A 21,872-nucleotide genomic window follows, 5' to 3' on the forward strand; every position below is an offset into this window, starting at 1 on the left:
TTAGTGCAGATAACAATGACAGATGACCTTATTATCACAAATACAGCCATTGTTGTCCCACGGTGAGGGGAGGGGAGGGAGAGAAGGACAGAGATGGAGAAAAGCGATATTTGTACAGTGTAGATTGGCATGTCAAATGGGGGGTCAGTACGCGGCCTAATATCAAGGGACCTGGATAGTATCCTACAGTACCTCTTGCTGTTGGAAATTAGTTCCTTTTAATGTTTTATTGCACACTGTGTGACGATTTGAGGGATCATTTGTTTGATGTAATGCAAAAACGAAAACCTGAGCTATTCTGGGAAGATGATGGCCAGAAGTTGGAATGGTTGTATAAAGTCTTTAAGACGGCACAATTTGTTTCTAGATCTTAGCTTTTCAAATAGTAGCCTGAGTGTTAATGTTGGTTATTCGTTTGATCATTGTTTATGAATTGTTATGTTGGTTCATTGTCTAAAGTCAAATGAAATGTAAAAGTGTCCCATTAAGTCCTTATGGGCTGGGTTTCCTTGGGAGCATGACACTTTAATAAAGACAAATCAATCAATCAATCAATCAATCAATCAATCAATCATATTAGTGGATAGGGGCCACTGACCGAAATAAAAAGTTGTGAAACAACTTGTCTAGCTGATCAGCAACACCAGATGCACTGGCATGGATTCAACCCCAGCACCCTGCAGTGGTGGTTGGCAGTTACTTTACCTTTACCCCCTGTACCATCCAAACACCATGACTGATGAGATAGGATCAGATAAAAAGTAGCCAACCTCTGTTAGCTGCTGTTGGTCTACCACTCAATCAGTGTTATTTTTTTACGGCAAAAGTATCATGTAGTTTTAGTCTTTTCAATAAAATGACGTTGTTTCAGTCATTAATCATCTGACATGTTTTAGTTTTAGTCTAGTTTTAGTAGACTAAATATCATAAGATATTATTCGACCAAATGTTCATTTAATTTAGTCGACTAAAACCTATTTTGGCAGGCGTTGAAGGCGTCACAATGCCTGATTTGTAGACCGGCTACCAAAGACAGCAGATCTACAAGCTCACAACGCGTCAAAGACTGGATATCTTCTCCACTAGTCCCTCCCTAACATTTAATCTATTTTTTTTTGTTGACGAAATTGTCAATATATTTATTCTTAGTTTTTGTCACCGTGCCTTAGTTTTTATTTAGTTTTCGTCAGGAAAAAAAGGCAGTCGACAGAAAATGTTCAGCATAGTTTTAGCAATTTTTTACTTTTACTTTATTTTGAAAAACATTTTTGAATATTTTAAATGTGACGAAATCTACACTGCTACATCGATGGTACAGTGAATGATACATCCATGCCTGTGTTTGGACGCGTGCATGCATGTTTGTATGTGTGTGTGTGTGTGCGTGCGCGTGCGTGTGTTACCTTTATCAAGGTCAACTACTTTAGGTAGCGTCGCCGTGTTGATCCCGACCTTCTCTTTCACTAAGTTGTTCTTGTAGTCTAAAAAACACACACAGGAAGGAAGTTAGACACTCACACACACACACACACACACACACACACACACACACACACACACTCACAACCTTAAGCTTTAAGTAAATGTAGTTACTTTACACCACTTGTTAGTTTGACCTGATCTATCTTGGTTATTCTACAGTTAGACTGATGCTGGTTTACCTATAAGATCCTAGATTACTATCTCTATGCATTTGATGCATTACTTGGGTTGTCCTTGCTTACTGTAAATCGCACTGGATTATATGCCTCCGTGTGTAACTCACCCAGGGTCCTAGTGTCCTCATGGTTGCAGGCCTTCACCTCAGTCACGTCCATTTCAAACTCATCTGAGCCGCTGTGAGATCTGTTGGATCTGTCAGAGAGAGAGAGAGAGAGAGAGAGAGAGAGAGAGAGAGAGAGAGAGAGAGATAAAGCAATGTGTGTGAGATAGAGAGCATGCGTGCATGCGCACATGCATGTGTGTGTTTGTGCGTGCACCGTGCATGCACTACTAACCTTATGGATGTCTGTGGGTAAAACTCTGAAAGAAAAGAAAAATGAAGACAATGAAACAAACAGTTGTTGTTTATGTGAAAGTAAACATAGAAATTACTTGCATACACTTTATTCTTGTGTAACTATGCAGCATTTTGTACATAGTGTAGTGCAAGAAGACCAGGGTTGTGCCCAAATTCAGTCACTATTATTTGTTACAGTCAAACCCTTGTCTATTATTATTAACGTTTATTATAAAATAAGATATTAACCACTTTCAACCTGCTGTCCCTATGTTGGGCATGGCATTGTAGTAATAATTAAATTAAATGTAGGGAATTACAAGTTATCAAAAATCCTAGGCTAAAGTGCTTTATTCATAGTTTGTTGAACTCTGGTGGCACACGATACAACTAGCAGAACTACAAGTTCACAACACATTGCATCGCTACATGTTGTGAGCTGGTAGATCGGGTATTTCTGCAGCACGACACCATGGTACAATTAACTATAATTCAGGCTTAGGTTGGCTAAAATGCTGTATAATTCAGACTTATTTAGGTTAAAATGCAGTAATTCAGACTTAAGTTAAGGTTAGGTTAAAATGCAGTATAATTCAGGTTTAAGTTAAGGTTAGGTTAAAATGCAGTGTAATTCAGGATTAAGTTAAGGTTATGTTAAAGGGAACCTTTGGTTTGCTTCCGCCGTGTGACCAGGATGATGATGAGGATGACGAAGGCCAGCAGCAGGAAGGAGGTCAGGACGTAGCCCAGCGGCAACAGGAAGTGATGTCGCTGGTCGGGCAGGATGACGTTGATGACTCGAGGTGACTCAGCCTTGGTGTTGTCTGAGGAGAAAGAACAACGCAGACTCAGCACTTAAGTTATGAATCACTCATGAATCACAACGCCTCGCACTGCGAGGCGTTGTGCTGTTTTCAGTACTTTTGTGCGACGGCCTTGTCTGATGAAGCAGGGCTTTACTTTGCGAAAGAACATACAAATTTGAAACTTGGAGATACAAGGTTTCCACCCGACAACGACGATATGTAATCCCATTTAGACGGATGGAAGATGGAACGCACAATTTCGCATCATTACTTATTTTATGCGTTAACTATCTAAAATACATTTTCAGTTTGGGATACCGCTTTCATCCAGTCAGGAGAGAGAACTCGAGTTGTACGCCCAGGGTCACATTGGCCAGCCTACATCTGGCCTACATCTTTGCACAAAGTGCCCAAAGTCTGTTGTACGGCCACTCGCCCCGGGTCACATTGGCCAAGCTTCGTGAGACGCTGAAAGACGGGGTGAGTAGACAGAGAGAGACGGGGAGTGACATGCAGTAAAGGTCATCGGGATTCAAACCCGTGACACACCGTCAGGCTGCATTGCAATGTGAGCTTGCTATTTTCAGTCCACGACATGATGCACATCTGGGTATAAATCAGGCTTGATGCTTAACATCTGGGGTTTCAATAAAAAAAGTTATAAAACATTGTAGCCTACTACAAGCATGTTTTCCTCTGTTCATTTCTTTCATAATCCACCAAAGACACCAACAGAAACATTCCACACTATTTTCATTATAATGAGAATAATGTTTTTGTGGTTCGCTGAGGAATGTGTTATGTGTGTAGTAGAGACAGAGCCAATGGAATGCTGGGAAATTGAGTGAGTGGATCTCTTCTCCACTAGTCTTAGTTCTACTGGATCTCTTCTCCACAAGTCTTAGTTCTACTGGATCTCTTCTCCACTAGTCTTATTTCTACTGGATCTCTTCTCCACAAGTCTTAGTTCTACTGGATCTCTTCTCCACTAGTCTTATTTCTACTGGATCTCTTCTCCACAAGTCTTAGTTCTACTGGATCTCTTCTCCACTAGTCTTAGTTCTACTGGATCTCTTTTCCACTAGTCTTAGTTCTACTGGATCTCTTTTCCACTAGTCTTAAGGTCTTTGCACACTGCGTTTTTCGGGCCGAATATCGGAGTGAATTTCGGAGTGCGCAAATAGAAAAATCAACCTCACGTTATGTCAGTCACGTTTGCACACTGCCGCCCGTTTCGCGCACCACTCGGTCCCTTGCTCTCTCTATCTCTCTCTCTCTTCTTGCCCTGAAAAACGCATTTCGCAGCTAAAAACGCAGCAGTGTGCAAAGGCCTTTAGTTCTACAGGATCTCTTCTCCACTAGTCTTAGTTCTACTGGATCTATTCTCCGCTAGTCTTAGTTCTACTGGATCTCTTCTCCACTAGTCTTAGTTCTACTGGATCTCTTCTCCACTAGTCTTAGTTCTACTGGATCTATTCTCCACTAGTCTTAGTTCTACTGGATCTCTTCTCCACTAGTCTTAGTTCTACTGGATCTCTTCTCCACTAGTCTTAGTTCTACTGGATCTATTCTCCACTAGTCTTAGTTCTACTGGATCTATTCTCCGCTAGTCTTAGTTCTACTGGATCTATTCTCCGCTAGTCTTAGTTCTACTGGATCTATTCTCCACTAGTCTTAGTTCTACTGGATCTATTCTCCGCTAGTCTTAGTTCTACTCGATCTATTCTCCACTAGTCTTAGTTCTACTGGATCTCTTTTCCACAAGTCTTAGTTCTACTGGATCTCCACTAGTCCCTCCTGACATTGTCAATATATTTAGCTTTTCAAGTTTTTATTTAGTTTTTATTCCGTTTTTGACAATGAAAAAAAGGTAGTCGACGAAAAGAAATCGTCATTGCTGTGTGTGTGTGTGTGTGTGTGTGTGTGTGTGTGTGTGTGTGTGTGTGTGTGTGTGCGTGCGTGCGTGCGTGCGTGCGTGCGTGAGTATAATGTGACAGAAGCGCTCCCACTTGTGTTAAGGATCTGAAGGGAGGATGTTATAAGGATCTATAAATCTAATGGTACCCCAACACATCCACAGTGGTGCAGCTAAGGCTGGCCAACAACAGTGAAACAATCAGCTCCAGCTGTGTGTGAGTGTGTGCAGAAACGCTGACCGGCCAGAAGGCCTGCGTTTTCTTTCCTTCGCCTTCGTTAAAAATGTGCAACGCAAGAAGCAGCAGCTGTGGAGCAGTAGGACAGAACGGAGCAGACTCCACATGTTCCACCGTCCAAATGAGATCCAGACGCTACAGTTAGGGAAGGGACGATATGAAAATGTCATATCACCATTATTGTGACAAAATAAATCTCGATTTACGATATTATCGCGATAATCAAAATCCATTATCCTGGGGCGGAACATTTGCCAAAAAAAAAACATTATCCTGGGGCGGAACATTTGCCAAAAAAAAAGAGAGCAGATCTACAAGCTTGTAGATCGACTATTTTTTGGCAAACACATTTGATAGAGAGTGAAAAAAAAAGACTGTGTTAAGTATGTATATTATAAGTACCTTTTACCAAATGGTACCGGATATGCAGCTCGGAAAATAAAAGGTGAATTGATCCCAGTGCGTGATAAATTTGTATCACGATAAACGATAATATCGATTATCATCCCATCCCTAAGCTACAGTCACTGAATGCCCTGATCCAGTTTTGGACATTCGAGGTTTCCACCCAACAGAGACGATTTACTTTTCCTGGCAGTAAGACACAGAAAAAAATAATTTGATGGGGAGGAGGGGGGAGACCAAAGAAGGAGAAGAGGAGGAAGGGAGGGAGGGAGGAAGGGAGGAGTAAACTTTCTGTGGTTTGTGCGTCTTGAGGCCCATCGTTCTTCTGATCTATCGTACAGACCTGCTATGAAGACCCTGACCACTCCGCTGATCTCAACCTAGTCAGCCATAGTCGGTGTTCAGACGTCTGTGTCTAAATACCCATGGATATTTTCTATCAGAATATATGCTTCAACCTATTAAAATGTAAACTTTTTGTTTTAACCCAAAAATATCACTGCATAGTGTGCATACCTGACTTTGTAACCAACACATTCTGGAAAACAAATGGAAAGCTACAAAGCTTTCTGGTGTCATCTGGTCATGTTCTAGCAAGCACATTTTACCTGCTTATAGCTGCCGTACAAAATCTTTGTAGGCTTAGCCTAGACGATGAATAGCTTAGATATAATATATTACTGTAGCTGTTGATTGTTACTCTAGGCTAAGCCTAGCCATTGAAAAAACGTTCACTTTTAATTAATATAATGTATTTAATATAAACCGGTTTTAGCAGGGCCATTTAGATGTATTTAGACGTCTAATAGCCTGGGAAATGCTCAGCAAGGAAGCATGTGGTCGCACGACACAATCCAAAACATCTGTCACCTTACGCACCACTACAGGCATACTGTAGTCACTGTACGTCTAAACATTATGTTTAATTTAGATAAACACAAGTCTCCTCCTCCCGTTGGCTTGGTCTCCTCCCCTCCTTGACTCAGAGCCATGCCAATTCAATTAACTTTATTAATCCCACAGGAGGAGGCGGTTACTTTCCAGCATGTTGTAAACAGAGACGTACAACGTACAACAACATGCAGTACCAACACCACAGGGAGCTACATGTGGATCAAATCATCATAACATTCCTAATAATATCACAGTCAAATAAAAATACAACCTTAACCACTTCTTGAAGCGTCCCAATTGCTCGGGCAAACATTCGCTGAATGTTCACAACTTGTGTGAACTTGTGCATCGACTATTTTTAGTGAAGATATTCGGTGTAGAGGGGGAAGGATTTGCCTGGTATAGCAGCAGGTATATTAGATTAGGTATGTGGGGTTTAACCCTACAGAGTATTTAGCAGTCAGAGAGTAGATAGATCTACAAGCTTAAAACACGTCGCTTCGTGCCGCGTTTCGAGCTTGCAGATCTGCCATGTTTGGTGCTTTTGTGTGACGCTGTAGGTATGATCAAGTAGGATATTACAACAGGGGTCTTCAACAGGGGGTCCGGGACCCCTAGGGGGTCCTCAGAGTCACTAAAGGGGGTCCTCCAAATCTTTGTGTGATAGAAGCTTTTTTTCCTCCTTTTCAATATTAACCATTTGAGCCCTAGCATCCATATTCTGAGAACTTTAGCCAAAAATAGCAGATCTAGATCAGCTATTTTCAGCAAAGAGGTTTGGTGTAGAGGTGGAAAAAGAGCAGACTAAGTACAGAGTGAAAGGTCAAGTGTATTAAGTATTGACGTTTCAAGTGGTTAAATATCTGGAAACACAAATTCAGATGAACCCCAAATACACAGATGATTGAGCGTCAAATGATGAAACTAAACTATATGGTATCCATGGGTTGCGGGGGTCCCTGCTTCATCTCTCTCTCTCTCTCTCTCTCTCTCTCTCTCTCTCTCTCTCTCTCTCTCTCTCTCTCTCTCGATTAAGGGATCCTTCCTTGGCCTGAAAACGTTGAAGACCCATTACAATATTGACATAAAGTGGTTTGGTTTCTGCCCCCAAAAGCAACCATTTCAAGATGGTCACCAAAAACACAGTTGCCCAAGTTTTTATTTGTGCGACGATGAGACCATTTCCACATGTTAGCAGGCAGCACTGTGGGAACATGGAGGGTCTGTTTGTGTTTAGAGGGGGAGGGGGGGGGGGGGGTGACCTACATCTCTCCATCTCCTTATCCAGCAATATAACTCCTCTCTCTCTCTCTCTCTCTCTCTCTCTCTCTCTCTCTCTCTCTCTCTCTCTCTCTCCCTCTTTCCTGTCTGTCTGTCTCTCTCGCACTGCTTCACTTCCGCAACAGACACGCATTTCTCCTCACAAGTATAGTAAGTAGTACACTCACGCACACATGCACGCACGCGCGTGCAGCCGTGCACGCACGCACGCACGCACGCACGCACGCACGCACGCACGCACGCACGCACGCGCACACATACACACACACACACAAACACACACACACACACACACACACACACACACACACACACACACACACACACACACACACACACACACATACACACACACAGGGCAGCTGCTGTACAGATGCATGGCCTCCTGTTGTTGTCAATATCACAACACAACCAACACAGTGTGTCTGTTCTCCTCAGGACCCTGGAGACGCACCAGAGAGACCAGCCGAGACAGAGAGACAAACGGAAGGAGAGGAGAGACCAAGGGGAAGAGAGGAGAGACCAGCTAAAAGAGAGAGACCTGAGCGAGAAGAGAGAGCGTTTTCCTCCACCGCGGAAAACAGCAGAAAGAGCAGAACTTTGGTAGAACGATGTGAACGTGGCGGCGCTGATGGAAAATAAATAAAAGCTAAGAAAGCATGATGTGATGATGTGGGATCTTCAGCGAGAGGAGGAGAAAAACAGAGGACGGAGGGGAAAAGAGAGAGAGGGGGGAGGTAATTCTGTGGCTCCACCAGAATGTCCTGTGTGGGCCAAAGTCAACAGGCCAGTAGACAGACCTTTAGATCAGAGAGAGAGAGAGAGAGAGAGAGAGAGAGAGAGAGAGAGAGAGAGAGAGAGAGAGAGAGAGAGAGAGAGAGCAGGTACGTGCACACACATAGACATCAAAGGGGGCTTGAGCCCCTGCCTTTTTATCTGTCTGTAAAAAGTGCCCTCTCCAGACCACTAATGCAGTTTTTACTATATGGTGAAAGAAATGCAAATGCCCTCCTTTCCATGCCATACCTGAAGGCAGCATTCAAGACAATTGCCCTGTCCAAACTCTCCTGAACTTGAATGCAGCATCTTATGTTGAAAGAATTACCCTCTCTGTGTAGAAATCCATGCCGTTACGCCACATCTCCAGCACTGTATTATGCAGTTAGTTCAGTGTGGTGCTGTATCACACACTGAAAATAGTCTACCTCCAAGCTTACAACGTGTTGCACTGCGACACGTTGAGAGCTTGGAGGTACAGTATAGGCTATTTTCTATATTTTCACCAAAAGGCCCTTTTAGAAATTTCAGCCCCTGCCTCTCTAACATTATCTGCACATCCCTGAGAGAGAGAGAGCTCAGCTCAGAACATCCCACAGAGGACCAACAGATATCATCTCTGCATTACTGTAAACGTCCAGCGTTTTTTACTGCCCACATGTTGTTATGGTGCCAGACCACTTCAAACCATCCAATGTTTTGGAGAAGGAAAAAAAAATCTACACACTCACGCACGCACGTGCACGTCATGTCCGGTATATAAGCCACTGGTTCTTAGACTTTTTCCAAGCCTTGCTTAGAGCTTGTAGATCTGCTTCTTTTTCTGTTTTTGAATTTGAATCCTAAAAGGCAACAGTTTTGGACATATGAGGTTTCCACCTGACAGAGACGATATTGTTGCTTCACAGCAACAATCAGGCACAATCAGGCACAGTCAGGCACATGAACGAACTGTCAAGAACGAGAAAGATCCAGGGCAAAAGGAATCACTGTTGGCTTTGATGTATTGATGTATTACCTTAATGCTTATTGTAAATCTGGATTAAGAGCATCTGCTAAATGCTTAAAGGACAACTTTGCCACTTTTCAACCTATCTTCATATAATAGGTCCTCACTAATGTTCATAATAAAATAGCAAAAAATAAATAAAAAAGAAAAGAAAAGAAAAAGAATCTACTCGGTCCAACTCTCTTAGGAGAGCTGTGGGAAGTTCAAACATCATCGTTTGACAGATTTCGCTTTTAAACAATATTTTTGAAAAAAAAAATATATATTTTTATTATCGAAGAACAATGGCTTCCACTTTAACATTGCAACTTTTCAGGAATAGAAAGCCTGCATTTTCAATTAGCTTGGATTCTCCATCGATGATGTCATAAGACAATGGGTTTCTGACCTGCCCACAGCCCTCCTCTGAGACAAAAAATGAGCATTAGTGAGGACCAGTTATATGAAGATAGGTTGAAAAGTGGTGAAGTCGTCCTTTAAATTGTAAATTACAATTTGGCCAGTGTTTGACATTTTTTATAGTATAGCTTACAATTTAAAATTTAGTCATTTAGATGCTCTTAACCCATTTAGGCCTAGAATTATTGAATGCTTTAACTATTGAAAAATATCAGATCTACAAGCTCGTAGATCTGCTATTTTTGAAAAAGTTGTGAAAATGTATGCAAATCTTTGAATATGTGTATTTTCAAAGCGAACGTTTGTATCTCAAATTTTGGTTCTGGGTGGTCCCTGGAAATAAATATTTTGAGATGGAGGTCCGTGGCCAAATACATATCATTTTGGGGTCCTTCACATGAAAAGGTTTGAGAACCACTGACATAGTAGTCTCTCAAGAACAGACTAACTGAGCTCCAGTTAAGTGAAAAGGACCTTTTCTTTGACGATGGCTGGCCAGATTGCTGACATAGAAACATAGGTTTTTCAAAAAATCTTAGAAGGATTCAAAAGACACTTATAGAATCGGGTCAGAATTCAAATTTTCACGATTTATCAAAAATAGCAGATCTACAAGCTCGCAGCGCGGCACTCAGTGCCGCACTGTGAGCTTGTATATCTGCTATTTTTGGAGCGGTGAAAGCGCTCCCAATAGACAGGTATGTCCGTGGCTGGCTGGCTGGCTGGCTGGCTATGTGGCTGGCTGGCTGGGTATGTCTGTAGCCTGGCAATACCTTGAGTGGCCACACAAGTTAAAGGAGGGGCGCTGTTGTGCAGGCACAAACACACACACACACACACACACACACACACACACACACACACACACACACACACACACACACAGATTCACCGCTCCACTTCGAACCGAGGTTTGATTTTCAATCTAAATCTAAAAAACATAGGTAGACCAAGAACCTATTCAATTAAAAAATTAAAACAACACAAATGGCCTAACATCTTTCTATAGCCATCTAAATGAGGTATTATGTATGGTCATCGAGGGTGGGCAAGTGCTATACGTGCTATGGGCTAAGATGGAGTCTTCAGTTTGATTACTTTTGATGTAATAATAGTCTTAATATTAGTTATTTTAATTTTAGAGGTGTTTAAAGGGTCTTAAAAATGTCCTTGAATGGTCAATTTAGAAATGTGCAGATACCCTGGCGTGCGTACACTTACTGTATAGGCCTACTGTAGGTATGGTGGTTAGTTTACTGTTGAGTGAGAAAACAATGTTGCACATTAAGCTAATCATCTGAGGACCCCCCCCAAATAATTTGGGGCCCCCCTGGGGGTCCCGGCCCCATGTTTGGGAAGTGTTGCGGTAGAGGAGGGGAGAGGTGGGTTTAACGCAGTGGGCAGCAGCATTGTGGACTCACAGGCCCCAGTCCTCCCACACATTCCAACCAGCTTAGAACAGGCCTGGCACATGTGTGCTGGGTGCACACACACACACACACACGCGCACGCACACACACACAGTCTCACACAGTCTCACACACACACACACACACACACACACACACACACACACACACACACACACACACACACACACACACACACACACACACACACACACACACACACACACACACACACACACAGCATTTCCACACCCACCCACATCATGCAGATGCACATTCACTGAGAGTGAAAGTGAGAGTCTGTCTGTCTGTCTGTCTCTCTCTCTCTCTCATACTCAGTGGCAGAAAGCACAAAGAAGAAAAAGAAAAGCTCACAGCGATGAAGTGCTGAAGAATGTGTGAGACGGTGAAGGGGGGAGGGGGGGGGGGGAAGGAGAGAGGAAGGAGAGGATGAAGACAGGAGACTAAAGACTAAAACAGATCCTTCAGCACACACACACACACACACACACACACACACACACACACACACACACACACACACACACACACACACACACACACACACACACACACACACACAGTAAATATCACCTTTCTTTTCCATAAAAAAGAAAACAATTCCAATATTTCTCTAAAGTATTTAATTAATAATAAATAATGAAACTTAGAAAATAGCCAGAAAAAGAGCACAGGTCTCCGCCAGGTCAGGTAGGTTATTGTGGGCCACCGATGTGTGGAATTCTCCAATCAGGATGGAATAGGCCTATAGGGAAAAATCAGACTCCAAAAACCCAAAGCTCTCGAGCTTTGGGAACACTTTGGGAACCACTACTGTTCAAAAGGTTTTTCATGAGGATCAGAGGAGGGCACGGGAGGGGAACTGGGTGATTGGGTGACAGACAGACATTCAGGCGGTCTAGAAGAAGGTCTGCTGATGGAGAAGCAGGGTGTCTGTGTGGGCGTCCCCTCCTCTCTGGCAGCGCACAGTGCTGACGGAGCAGAGACCATGTGCTCATAAAACCAATAAAACCCCCGCCCTCCACCAGGAGCCGGGTTCTCCCCTACCCTCTCATCCTCCTCCTCCTCCTCCTCCTTCGCGTCCTTTCCTACCGCACTGTTGTTTGGAACAAAAAACTAAAAAACAACTAGCACACTCACCGCCGAAGACAGAGATCTCTGAGATTAAAGAAGTTCATCCCCAAAATGACTTATTTTCAATTGTTTGAGGGTGAGGGTCATGGAGACTTGAGTTCAATACTATGTTTTGTTTCTTGTCACATTCCAAAGAAATTGATTCCGGAATCAATGGGGTTACATTACTTTGGGGTTGATTACTATAATCAAATGTTTACTATAGTCAACTGTCTGCGGAATGTGACTAATACAAAAAGATATTATTGAACTCAAGTCTCCATGGCGTGAGTAATCAATAGAAAAAAAGTCATTTTGCGGGTGAACTATTCTTTTAACACACATTGTTTGTGTGTGCAACAACTTAAACAGGCCACATACTCAGCTGTGCTGCTCAGTCCAAAAATGTGTGTTCCCCCACAAATATGTCACTGTTAACAAAAAGGGAAATAAACAGACTTCCCAACCGTGGGAGTGTTGGTACAACAGAGAAATAATCTACCAAACACAAATTAAAAATTCAAACAGAGTTTGAACTGAGCGGTGCATTTGAGTTCATTTATCATAATGCTCGTAGTCCTATGAGTGTATTTTTGAGCGGTGCAAACCGCTCCTATATTTCACTTTCGGTTTATTTAGCTAAAACATATTAGCACGGGACGATTCTTTCATTCTTCATCGATTGGCTAGTTGAGTAACTAAACATTAGAATCGACCAATCAGAAACCGTTCTACTCATGACGACATGTGTTAGCCAAACAGAACAGACCAATCAAATGCTGTGTTATTCATGTTAATTTAAATCTGTCTTGGCCATTACACTTGCACTTGAGACCGGTTTAAAGTTCATGAAAGGTCCAGGCGTAATGGCAAGGTTGTTTCATATCCTGGACCTCTCCTAAACCTTAAACTAACAGATTGAACACCACACAGGATTCGAAACAGCAACCACGCTACATTACCCTTGCAGGCTATGGTTGCTGTTTCGAATCCTGTGTGTTGTTCAATCTGTCAGTTTAAGGTTTAGGAAAGGTCCAGGATATTGGGATTGTCAGACTTTTCTCTCTAACTTTGACTGACGGACAATGCCAAGAAGTGCTGGGTTGCCCTCCTGTCTGTTTTCCCTCTGTCTCCTAATTGCTTTATAACCCTCAAGAAGCCTTATTTGGCTCTATGCATACAAACTCATTCAAGACAGCGGCCACACTACATTACACTTGCAGATTATGGCCAGGCTGTTTGTCTGAACCTTAAACAGGCAGAGATCCGACACCAACCAGGATTTAAGACAGTTTGTATCAGGCATTTAGGAGTTTTCCTGCATCTGGGTTCCATATTCTCGGTAAAGCTTATTCTCATCAGTTTGTTGTGTGTAATGGCCAGGCTGTTTGTCTGAACGCTAAACAGGCACAGTTGTTTGTCTGATCTCCTGTCTGTTTTCCCTCTGTCTCCTAATTGCTTTATAACCCTCTCTTCAGTTGCACTTCCTCTATAATATGTCTCTGTCTTGTAAGTGGAATAATATAACCTAAATTTTCACATTTTATATACTGACCAGGGGTTCTGGTCTGACGTAACATATAAACATGACTGGTTGCAATGAAGATTTGCGCATGCTCTTTTACAGCATCCCCCATTACAGTATTATTAATGATCATACATATATGAAAATCTACATTTCTTTTTTCGTTACGCTATTAAGGATCATGCATAATGAAAATCGCCTTTGCACCGCTCACTTCGCACTGGTGCGATTTTTTAAATGTATCGGCTGCGAGTCAGAACTGACCAGTGGAAAAAAAATAAACCCGGTATAGGGCAATTTCTGGGTTAAAACATTGTGTGCTGAAACTAAATGACTGTCAAAGTCCAAGGAGCATTATCCATGTTTAACAAATTAAAAGGCAATCTCAGGAAAAACAAAATTTAAAGGAAATCTGGCAAAACATAGGTACATGTTTAAGAGGCACACTGGGACTGAAAACTGACATTCCAAATTGTTCTCTAGGTTGACATCAAAGTGGACTTTCTACTGTGTGTGTGTGTGTGTGTGTGTGTGTGTGTGTGTGTGTGTGTGTGTGTGTGTGTGTGTGTGTGTGTGTGTGTGTGTGTGTGTGTGTGTGTGTGTGTGCGTGCGTGTGCTCAACAGCGCCACTTGGTCACCCAGGCCTGCCACTGGTCACCCAGAGGTATTGCAGCTCATGCTACATTCATAGTTACATAGTTAGTTACATACACACGCAGTCAAGCATTGGAGACAGTGTTCCACCGCTCAAAAACCTTTTGTTCAATAATTCTACAAGCTCACAGTGTGTTGCGTTGCAACTAGGGATGCCCCGATCAGGGTTTTTTTGCTCCCGATCCGATACCGATCAAATATTATTGCTTCCGATTCGATCCCGATCTTTCCCGATCCGATCTTTTGGCAAGGCATTAAGAAGAAAAAAAAAATCTATTCATTCTATCACTTGGTTCTCAACCTTTTCAGGCCGTGACCCCCAAAATAATCATATTTTAACTGGGGACCCCCGACCCTGAAGAGTTGAGGAAGTATATTTTGTATAACACGGTTCTATTGTGAAAATAGCAGATCTACATGCTCACAACGCCTCGCAACGCGAGGAGTTGTGAGCATGTAGATCGGCTATTTTCACAATTTCTGGCTTTAATATTTGACAATTTGGCCAATGTTTAATTTGTCATTTTAGAGGTATTAAAAAGTCCTTAATTTTTCACTTTCAAAATGTGCAGATACCCTCTATACACTTAAACTTTATGTTGATTTGTTTACTGTTGAGAGAGAAAACAATGTTGCACATTAAGTTAATCATCTGGGGACCCCCCCAAAATAATTTGAGGACCCCCCTGGGGGTCCCGACCCACAGGTTGAGAACCACTGAGCTAGTTGACAGTGCAGAGAGACATAATTGCCTTCCTTTGATCCATTAGCAAGGGGCCAATTACTACTTATTGGCATCAGCTGCCAGCTGTACACAGAGTCTGACACAATCACCTTCCCTCTGCAGTGCTCTGTCTGTCTCATTTCTCCAAAAGCCCTTGAATATGATTAAGGATTACTGTGATTATGGTAAGCTTACATTTCATATCGCATTCACCTTACCTGTAACTTTCAGTACTCCCAGAAAATATTTTTTTGAAAAAAAAAAAAAAACTTTTTTTTTTTCGATTTTTTCCCCCCGATCTCCGATCTTATAAAAACGGCCATATCGGCGGCCGATCCGATCACGTGATCGGGATCGGGCAACACTAGTTGCAACGCATCGTGAGCTTTTGGATATTAGATCGCCCCAATGGCCGCCCCCTGAGTAGGAACACTAGAGGTTTAACACCCAGTACAAAATGACTATCCTTTTTTGGTCAGGGCTGGTACAGTACGGTCGACTTTAATGGTTTACATGTCTCAACGTTTTATGTAAAGAATTCTGGATTCGCCTTGTTATTGAAATGTGCTGCTATGCAAATAAACGTTGCCTTGTGAGAAACTGACCGAAGAGGAGGGGGATAGAAGAGGAGGAGGAGGACGACGACGAGGGGAGTGGGAAAAAGAAAGGATGTTTTGAGGACATGGGAACGAGAGCGAAAACGAAAGGCCATGTGGTGTTTTCCTGCTTATTGTTTTTCCGGCGCAGAAACAAACAGCCTCTGCGCTGAACCGAGGAACATGGCCTCCCTCCACCGGCTACCAGTCACATTTAGAACAGACTTTAAAATCCTCCTATTTGTTTATAAAGCACTAAATGGAATAGAACCACCCTGCCCTACATGGATTAACTACTGGCCTGGGCCCCCCTGAGACCACCAGGCCACTCAGATCCACTGACCGGAGGCTCTCCTCAAAGTCTCCCAAACACCCTGTTGAAGAGCTTTTTCTGCTGTTGGTCCGAAACCCTCTGGAACAGCCTTTCGTCCCTAGACTCTTTCCATGTAGCCTGCACCCCCCGTATACTTGCTTCCCATGTTGTGTGTTTACACTTGAGGTTGTTTTATCATGTTGGTCAACCTGGTTTATAAATCAAATTGACTTGACATAGCATGCTATACAGTATATGCTACCTTTGTCTTCGTTGGGCAGCGCTCTGGGCGGGAGGGTTCTGGGCGGTGGTGGGGGGAGGGGGGTGGTCCGCGGCACCACCGGTGGTCCCACGCTCAGCTGGAACTCTCGTCTCTCGTGCAGACCACAGTAGTGGTGGTGGAGGTGGCAGGAGTACAGACCCTTGTCCGACGGCTGAAACATCACAGAGAAACCTTGGATCTCTGTATTTAAACGTTTCTGTTTTCTTTTGGTCAATCAATGCATGCAATTAGTTGCTCTCAAACCTTTTTAGGCTGTGACCCCCAAAATAAACATATTTGAACTGGGGACCCCCACCCTGACAAGCACTTGGAATTGTAGGTGTTACATTTAATGTGACTCCTTTCCACAGATAAATATTCAGCACAACGCGAGGAGTTGTGAGCATGTAGATCGGCTATTTTCACAATGTTCGTCTCTTGCTTACTTAATATTTGACAGTTTGGCCAGTTTGGTATTAAAACGGTATTGAAAGTCCTTAAATTGTCACTATAAATTAGCAGATACCCTGTATACACTTATACTGTGCGTTAGTTTGTTTACTATTGTGTGAGAAAAATTGTGAGCAATCTTCGTTCCTACTCTCACCTATGGTCATGAAGTGTGTGTGGGTCATGACCGAAAGTATAAGGTCGCGGGTGCAAGCGGACGAAATGGGTTTCCTCAGGCGGCTGGCTGGTATCTCCCTTAGAGATAGGGTGAGAAGTTCAGTCACCCGAGAGAGACTTGGAGTAGAACCGCTGCTCCTACACTTGAAAAGGAGTCAGCTTAGGTGGTTCGGGCATCTAGTACGGATGCCCCCGAGCGCCTTCCTAGGAAGGTCCTCGATGCGCGTCCCACTGGGAGGAGAACCCGTGGCAGACCAAAGACCAGATGGAGGGATTATATCCCCAAACTGGCTTGGGAACGCCTCGGTATACTCCCTGAGGGAGTGGAGGAAGTTGCTCAGGATAAGGAAATCTGGAGGTCTCAGTTGGAACTGTTACCCCCGCGACCCGATTCCGGATAAGCGGTTGAAGATGGATGGATGGATGGATGGATGGATGGAGAAAATTACATTAAGCCAATCATCTGGCGACCCCACAAAATAATTTGGGGACCCCACAATGGGGTCCCGACCCCAAGTTTGAGAACCACTGCACCAGAGCATTGTGCAAAAGAAATATAATTAAAACTCAGCAAACTCAGAGAGGTTGCTGGAGCCGAAGGGAACCAAATGATACAAAACTTGGTTTATTGCAAAGCCTATTGGAAACTTGCAATAAAACATTTGTAAACTGAGTGTCCAAATGTTCCTCCTTTTAATCCTGAGTTCCATGTTCAAATGTACTCAAAACATACATTTTGTTTGTAACTTGTTTATTATACGGATCCCCATTATCCTCGCCGCAGTGAAGGCTACTCTTCTTGGAGTCAAACATTAACGGTCCATTTGGTTGGTAACTATCAATCATTTGGCTGTGTGGGGGCCCTCTCAAGGACCCCTGGAACAACATGTTTTGAGATGGGGGTCGGCGGCCAAATGCATGTAATTTTGTGGGTCCTTGACATGAAAAGGTTTGAAAACCACTGATTTAGAAGACATTTCTATTCAAAGACTTGCAAAAAATTGTCATGATTTTCAACACAGTTAAAGCATAACATAATGGTTAAGGAGGTTACAATCTAACATGACACACATGCGTTCCAGGCTCTAAATGGGTTAATTTACAAAGTTAGAATATGGAGATAAAAGGTTGTACCCTGACAGCAAGGAAATGAAAAGTGGGTCAAAGTCTTGGACTGTTTGGTAAAACTACATAATGAGTTCTACAGGTGGTGGTACAGTAACAGTAGTCTCTCTCTCTCTCTCTCTCTCTCTCTCTCTCTCTCTCTCTCTCTCTCTCTCTCTCTCTCTCTCTCCAACCATTTCACTACATTTATTATCACTAGCGGGATGCAGAGAGGAAATGATTATTTTTTTCTTTTTTTCTTGCTTTCTTTTATAATATGTTTCAGTTAGTACTGTAGTTCTAAGAATAGGCAACGGCAGTCTTTCTCACTCTCACACGCACAGACACACAGACACAAAGACACAGACACAGACACACACACACACACACACACACACACACACACACACACGTTTTTAATATTACGTTGTTTTTGTACGTTTATATCAATGAATATATTATCCACATTAGAGCTTAGAAATTCAGCCCGAGCCGACAGGACCCGACGGGTCGGCGCGGCGCGGGCTGGGCCGGGCTCAAATTTCCATGTATATGACGGGCTATGGGTCGGGCTGCACTGTTGCGCAACTTGACAGCGTGTGTGTGTGACTGTGCTGTGTGTGTGTGTGTGTGTGTGGCTGGCTGCTGTGGCGTGTGTGCATGCATGCGCTGTCAGCGCTGGTCGAGCAGAGCAGAGCGGAGGACATCGTTGAAACAGTCCACAAACACTTTTTGTATCCTAATAATCATAATAGACGTTGTGTGAACGTTGTAGCTATAATAGCCTGTGCGCCTGCTGCCTGATTTAGCGGCGGCCGTCAGCTGTGTTTTCCAGCAAGGCTTTTTGATTGATTGAAGAATTAGGCTCCGATGTTTATTTGTTCCATAATTAGCACGGTACTTGCTACAATGTCTTATACTAGAGTTCATTCCACAGACCACGGAAGCTTTCGGAGCAGGCAACAGTAGCTAGCTGGCAAAAGGCAAAGTGCAGCGCTTTGTGTTGATAATGCACATGTTAAAGGGAACCACAGCAGGGACTAGAAGCAAACCGAACTCAGTTCGCTTCAGAAGTGGTCCGAGTGATTTTGGTGTGTTCATATAATGTGTGAAAATGTCCCCCGAAACGGCCTGAGTTTGTTTTGAGAGCTGAAACGGGATATATGTGAAAAAACAACCTACGTTACTGTCCTCAACTGGTCATTTGCACCCTGGCACACACTCAAACACAGTCCTGTGTGATTTACTGGAAACCTGTGTTTGTACTCTGTTCATCATTACCCAGAGACAACATAAATACACACCACTGAACCATCTGAGTCATTGACAGACAGAGAGGAGAGACGAGCACGTCGTTGCTGGATACATCAAAACTGACCGTTTTGAACGGGTCATTTGACTCTTGTCATTCGCCATTGAATTTTATCGTTACTCTTCAAAGATGGGAAATCTTGCGATCATTTCTTGCCCTGCATCTGATATGCCGCAGCTGTCTTCTCTGGCGCTGGACATCTGTCCCGTTCCCAGCTACCACGCGCCAAACTCTCTCATCAACGACATGCTGGTGTCGCCCAACTCCTCGCTCCACCTCAGCGACCGCTACAGGGACGTGCAGAACTCGCTGAGCCCGTCCGAGCTGTCCGACTTCACCCGACGTCTGAGGACCACGTTCGGCCGTGAGGGCAAGGTCACCACGGGCGGCGTGGGGGTGGTGGCCCTCGCGCTGGCCGTGCTGTTTGACACCCTGGCCAAAGAGGTGAAGGGACAGTGGGTGCCAGAGTCGGGACCCATCCCGGGTCTGTTTTTGCACGAGCCTGGACGACGCACCCAACTCCCCCAGGTCCTGGTAGTGAGCGACTACCTGAGGCTCGTCCCGCATATCGCCAACAACCCAGCCAGGATGAGAGAGGAGACAGAGAAGTGCCTCCACGAGCTAGAGAGAATTAAACAAACCTACAAACGGATCATTGAGCGTGAAGGTTTCAGCCTTGTCGGTGTTTTTAACTCCTTTTCAGCGTGGAAATGTGTAATTGGTCTCCAGCAGCACCACAGGCGTCTCTCAAACTCTACCAGTTCATTTGATTTGTTGTGGCTGGATCCCATGGGTGGTGGTCCTGACCCAGACCCAAACCCACAAATTGAGTTCTCTTTAAACTGTGACTCGAAAGCTGGCAACAAAGCATTCAAAGAGGAAGTACTGAAAAGCAAAGAAATGAGGGAGGAACTTGAACGGTGTGGGATTCCGAATCCAGAAGAACATACGTTCTGGATAAACAGTAATTTTCCTGATATTGAGTTTGTCTTTATTGCACAGTCAACTACACCGTACGGAATTAACAAGACAGTTATCGAAGCTTGGTTTAAAGGAAATCTAGTGGCGCCAGGGGAAGATTTTGACCTGAAGGCCAAATCTCATGTGCCCTTTTAGTGCAAATTGTCATTAAAATGTATAATCTCAGCTAAAAATATGATTTGATTGACCAATTGTCGACCGCATTGTCTTGCATGGTATGGTCTATTGGTCTAAATACTTTGTGTTACATTTCATTTCTTCATCTGTATCATAGTGGGCAAAAAAAAACTCATGTTTATATCTTAGGCTTGACCTGACCAGCACTTATACTGATTGACTCTAATATGCATATTAAGGCTGCCAAATTAATATTCAAATTTCAAATATTCGTCGAATATGGAAACAATATGTACATTCGATTATGAAAATTAATATTTGTGTGTGTGTGTGTGTGTGTGTGTGTGTGTGTGTGTGTGTGTGTGTGTGTGTGTGTGTGTGTGTGTGTGTGTGTGTGTGTGTGTGTATTTAACTTGATAAATACCCTTTACTATTGTCCCTGTAAAAAAAATATATATATATACCGGTGTGTGTGTGTGTATATATATATATATATATATATATATATATATATATATATTAATATAATATTCGAATATATTTGATATTTGGGCCAATTTCTAAGACAAATATTCGAATTTCATTTCTGAGGAATATTGGCAGCTCTAATACAGATACTGTTTTATCAGGATACTGCATGCCCAGTGATAGGAGATTAATCTGTTCATTTGTACTTTTTCCATATCATCCTCTGTTACTTTCTTTAGCATCGCTTATCTCATTCACAATGTGTCCAGTAGGCTACTATATACATTCTCTGTGTGCTTAATATACTTTATAAGGTGTGGTGTAATACTGCCTTCAGACTGAATCATCACTCATCACCCATAATAAATAAATACTCTTTGGAACCACATCGAGGGTCTTGCCAACACTTTGTTTGCTCCTTGTGTGTGACAAATCTGTTACCATGTCAGTCCTGTTTGTCATTGCAAATAAAGAGACAGCGATGATCTGTTAACTGTTTGAAACTGAAATGTGGCACATGGCAGACTACATATGTATTCATTAATTTATGTATTTATTGTGCAAAGGATAGTCAGTGGGGAGCACCTCTGCATTGAGATATAAACCCAGAGAGGGTGATTAGACCCTGACGCTAAGAGGACGGGTCTTTATCAACCCTGAACAACAAAACCTTTGATTGATTTTAAAAGGATTTAATCTCTGACTGTATTGAAAATAGTCTGAAAACAACGGTGGGATTGAATAGAATCAATATTATGTTACTGCATTGTCTACTTACTAGAATTTCGCCCGCCTTCGGCGGGCTCATCCTAGTGTTCCAAGCCTGCTGCTCCAAGCCATGTTGCCCACAAAAAGCACTGTTTCTTCATGTATGTTGATTGTGTGTGTGTCCTATCACGTCCTATTTGGATCTTGTTTTAAAA

General features: G+C 43.1%; 1 protein-coding gene across 2 annotated transcripts in view; it reads right to left on the reverse strand.

Moving 5' to 3' along the window:
* Positions 1–21,872, reverse strand: part of LOC308286569 (matrix remodeling-associated protein 8-like) — a 36,838-nt gene that overhangs the window by 2,068 nt on the left and 12,898 nt on the right. For both annotated transcript variants that reach the window (XR_013962108.1, XM_080727644.1), the window contains exons 8-12: positions 16,341–16,512; positions 2,665–2,823; positions 1,998–2,022; positions 1,766–1,854; positions 1,404–1,481 (exon numbers count right to left, since the gene is read on the reverse strand). Coding sequence is in view for 1 of the 2 variants with exons in the window: in XM_080727644.1 (XP_080583770.1) it covers positions 1,404–1,481; positions 1,766–1,854; positions 1,998–2,022; positions 2,665–2,823; positions 16,341–16,512 (523 nt within the window). In the remaining variant the exon portion in view is untranslated. The remainder of the gene's footprint in view (positions 1–1,403; positions 1,482–1,765; positions 1,855–1,997; positions 2,023–2,664; positions 2,824–16,340; positions 16,513–21,872) is intronic.

This window comes from Nannobrachium achirus, assembly GCF_963921795.1.
Source record: "Nannobrachium achirus genome assembly, chromosome: 6".
Lineage (NCBI taxonomy): Eukaryota > Metazoa > Chordata > Actinopteri > Myctophiformes > Myctophidae > Nannobrachium > Nannobrachium achirus.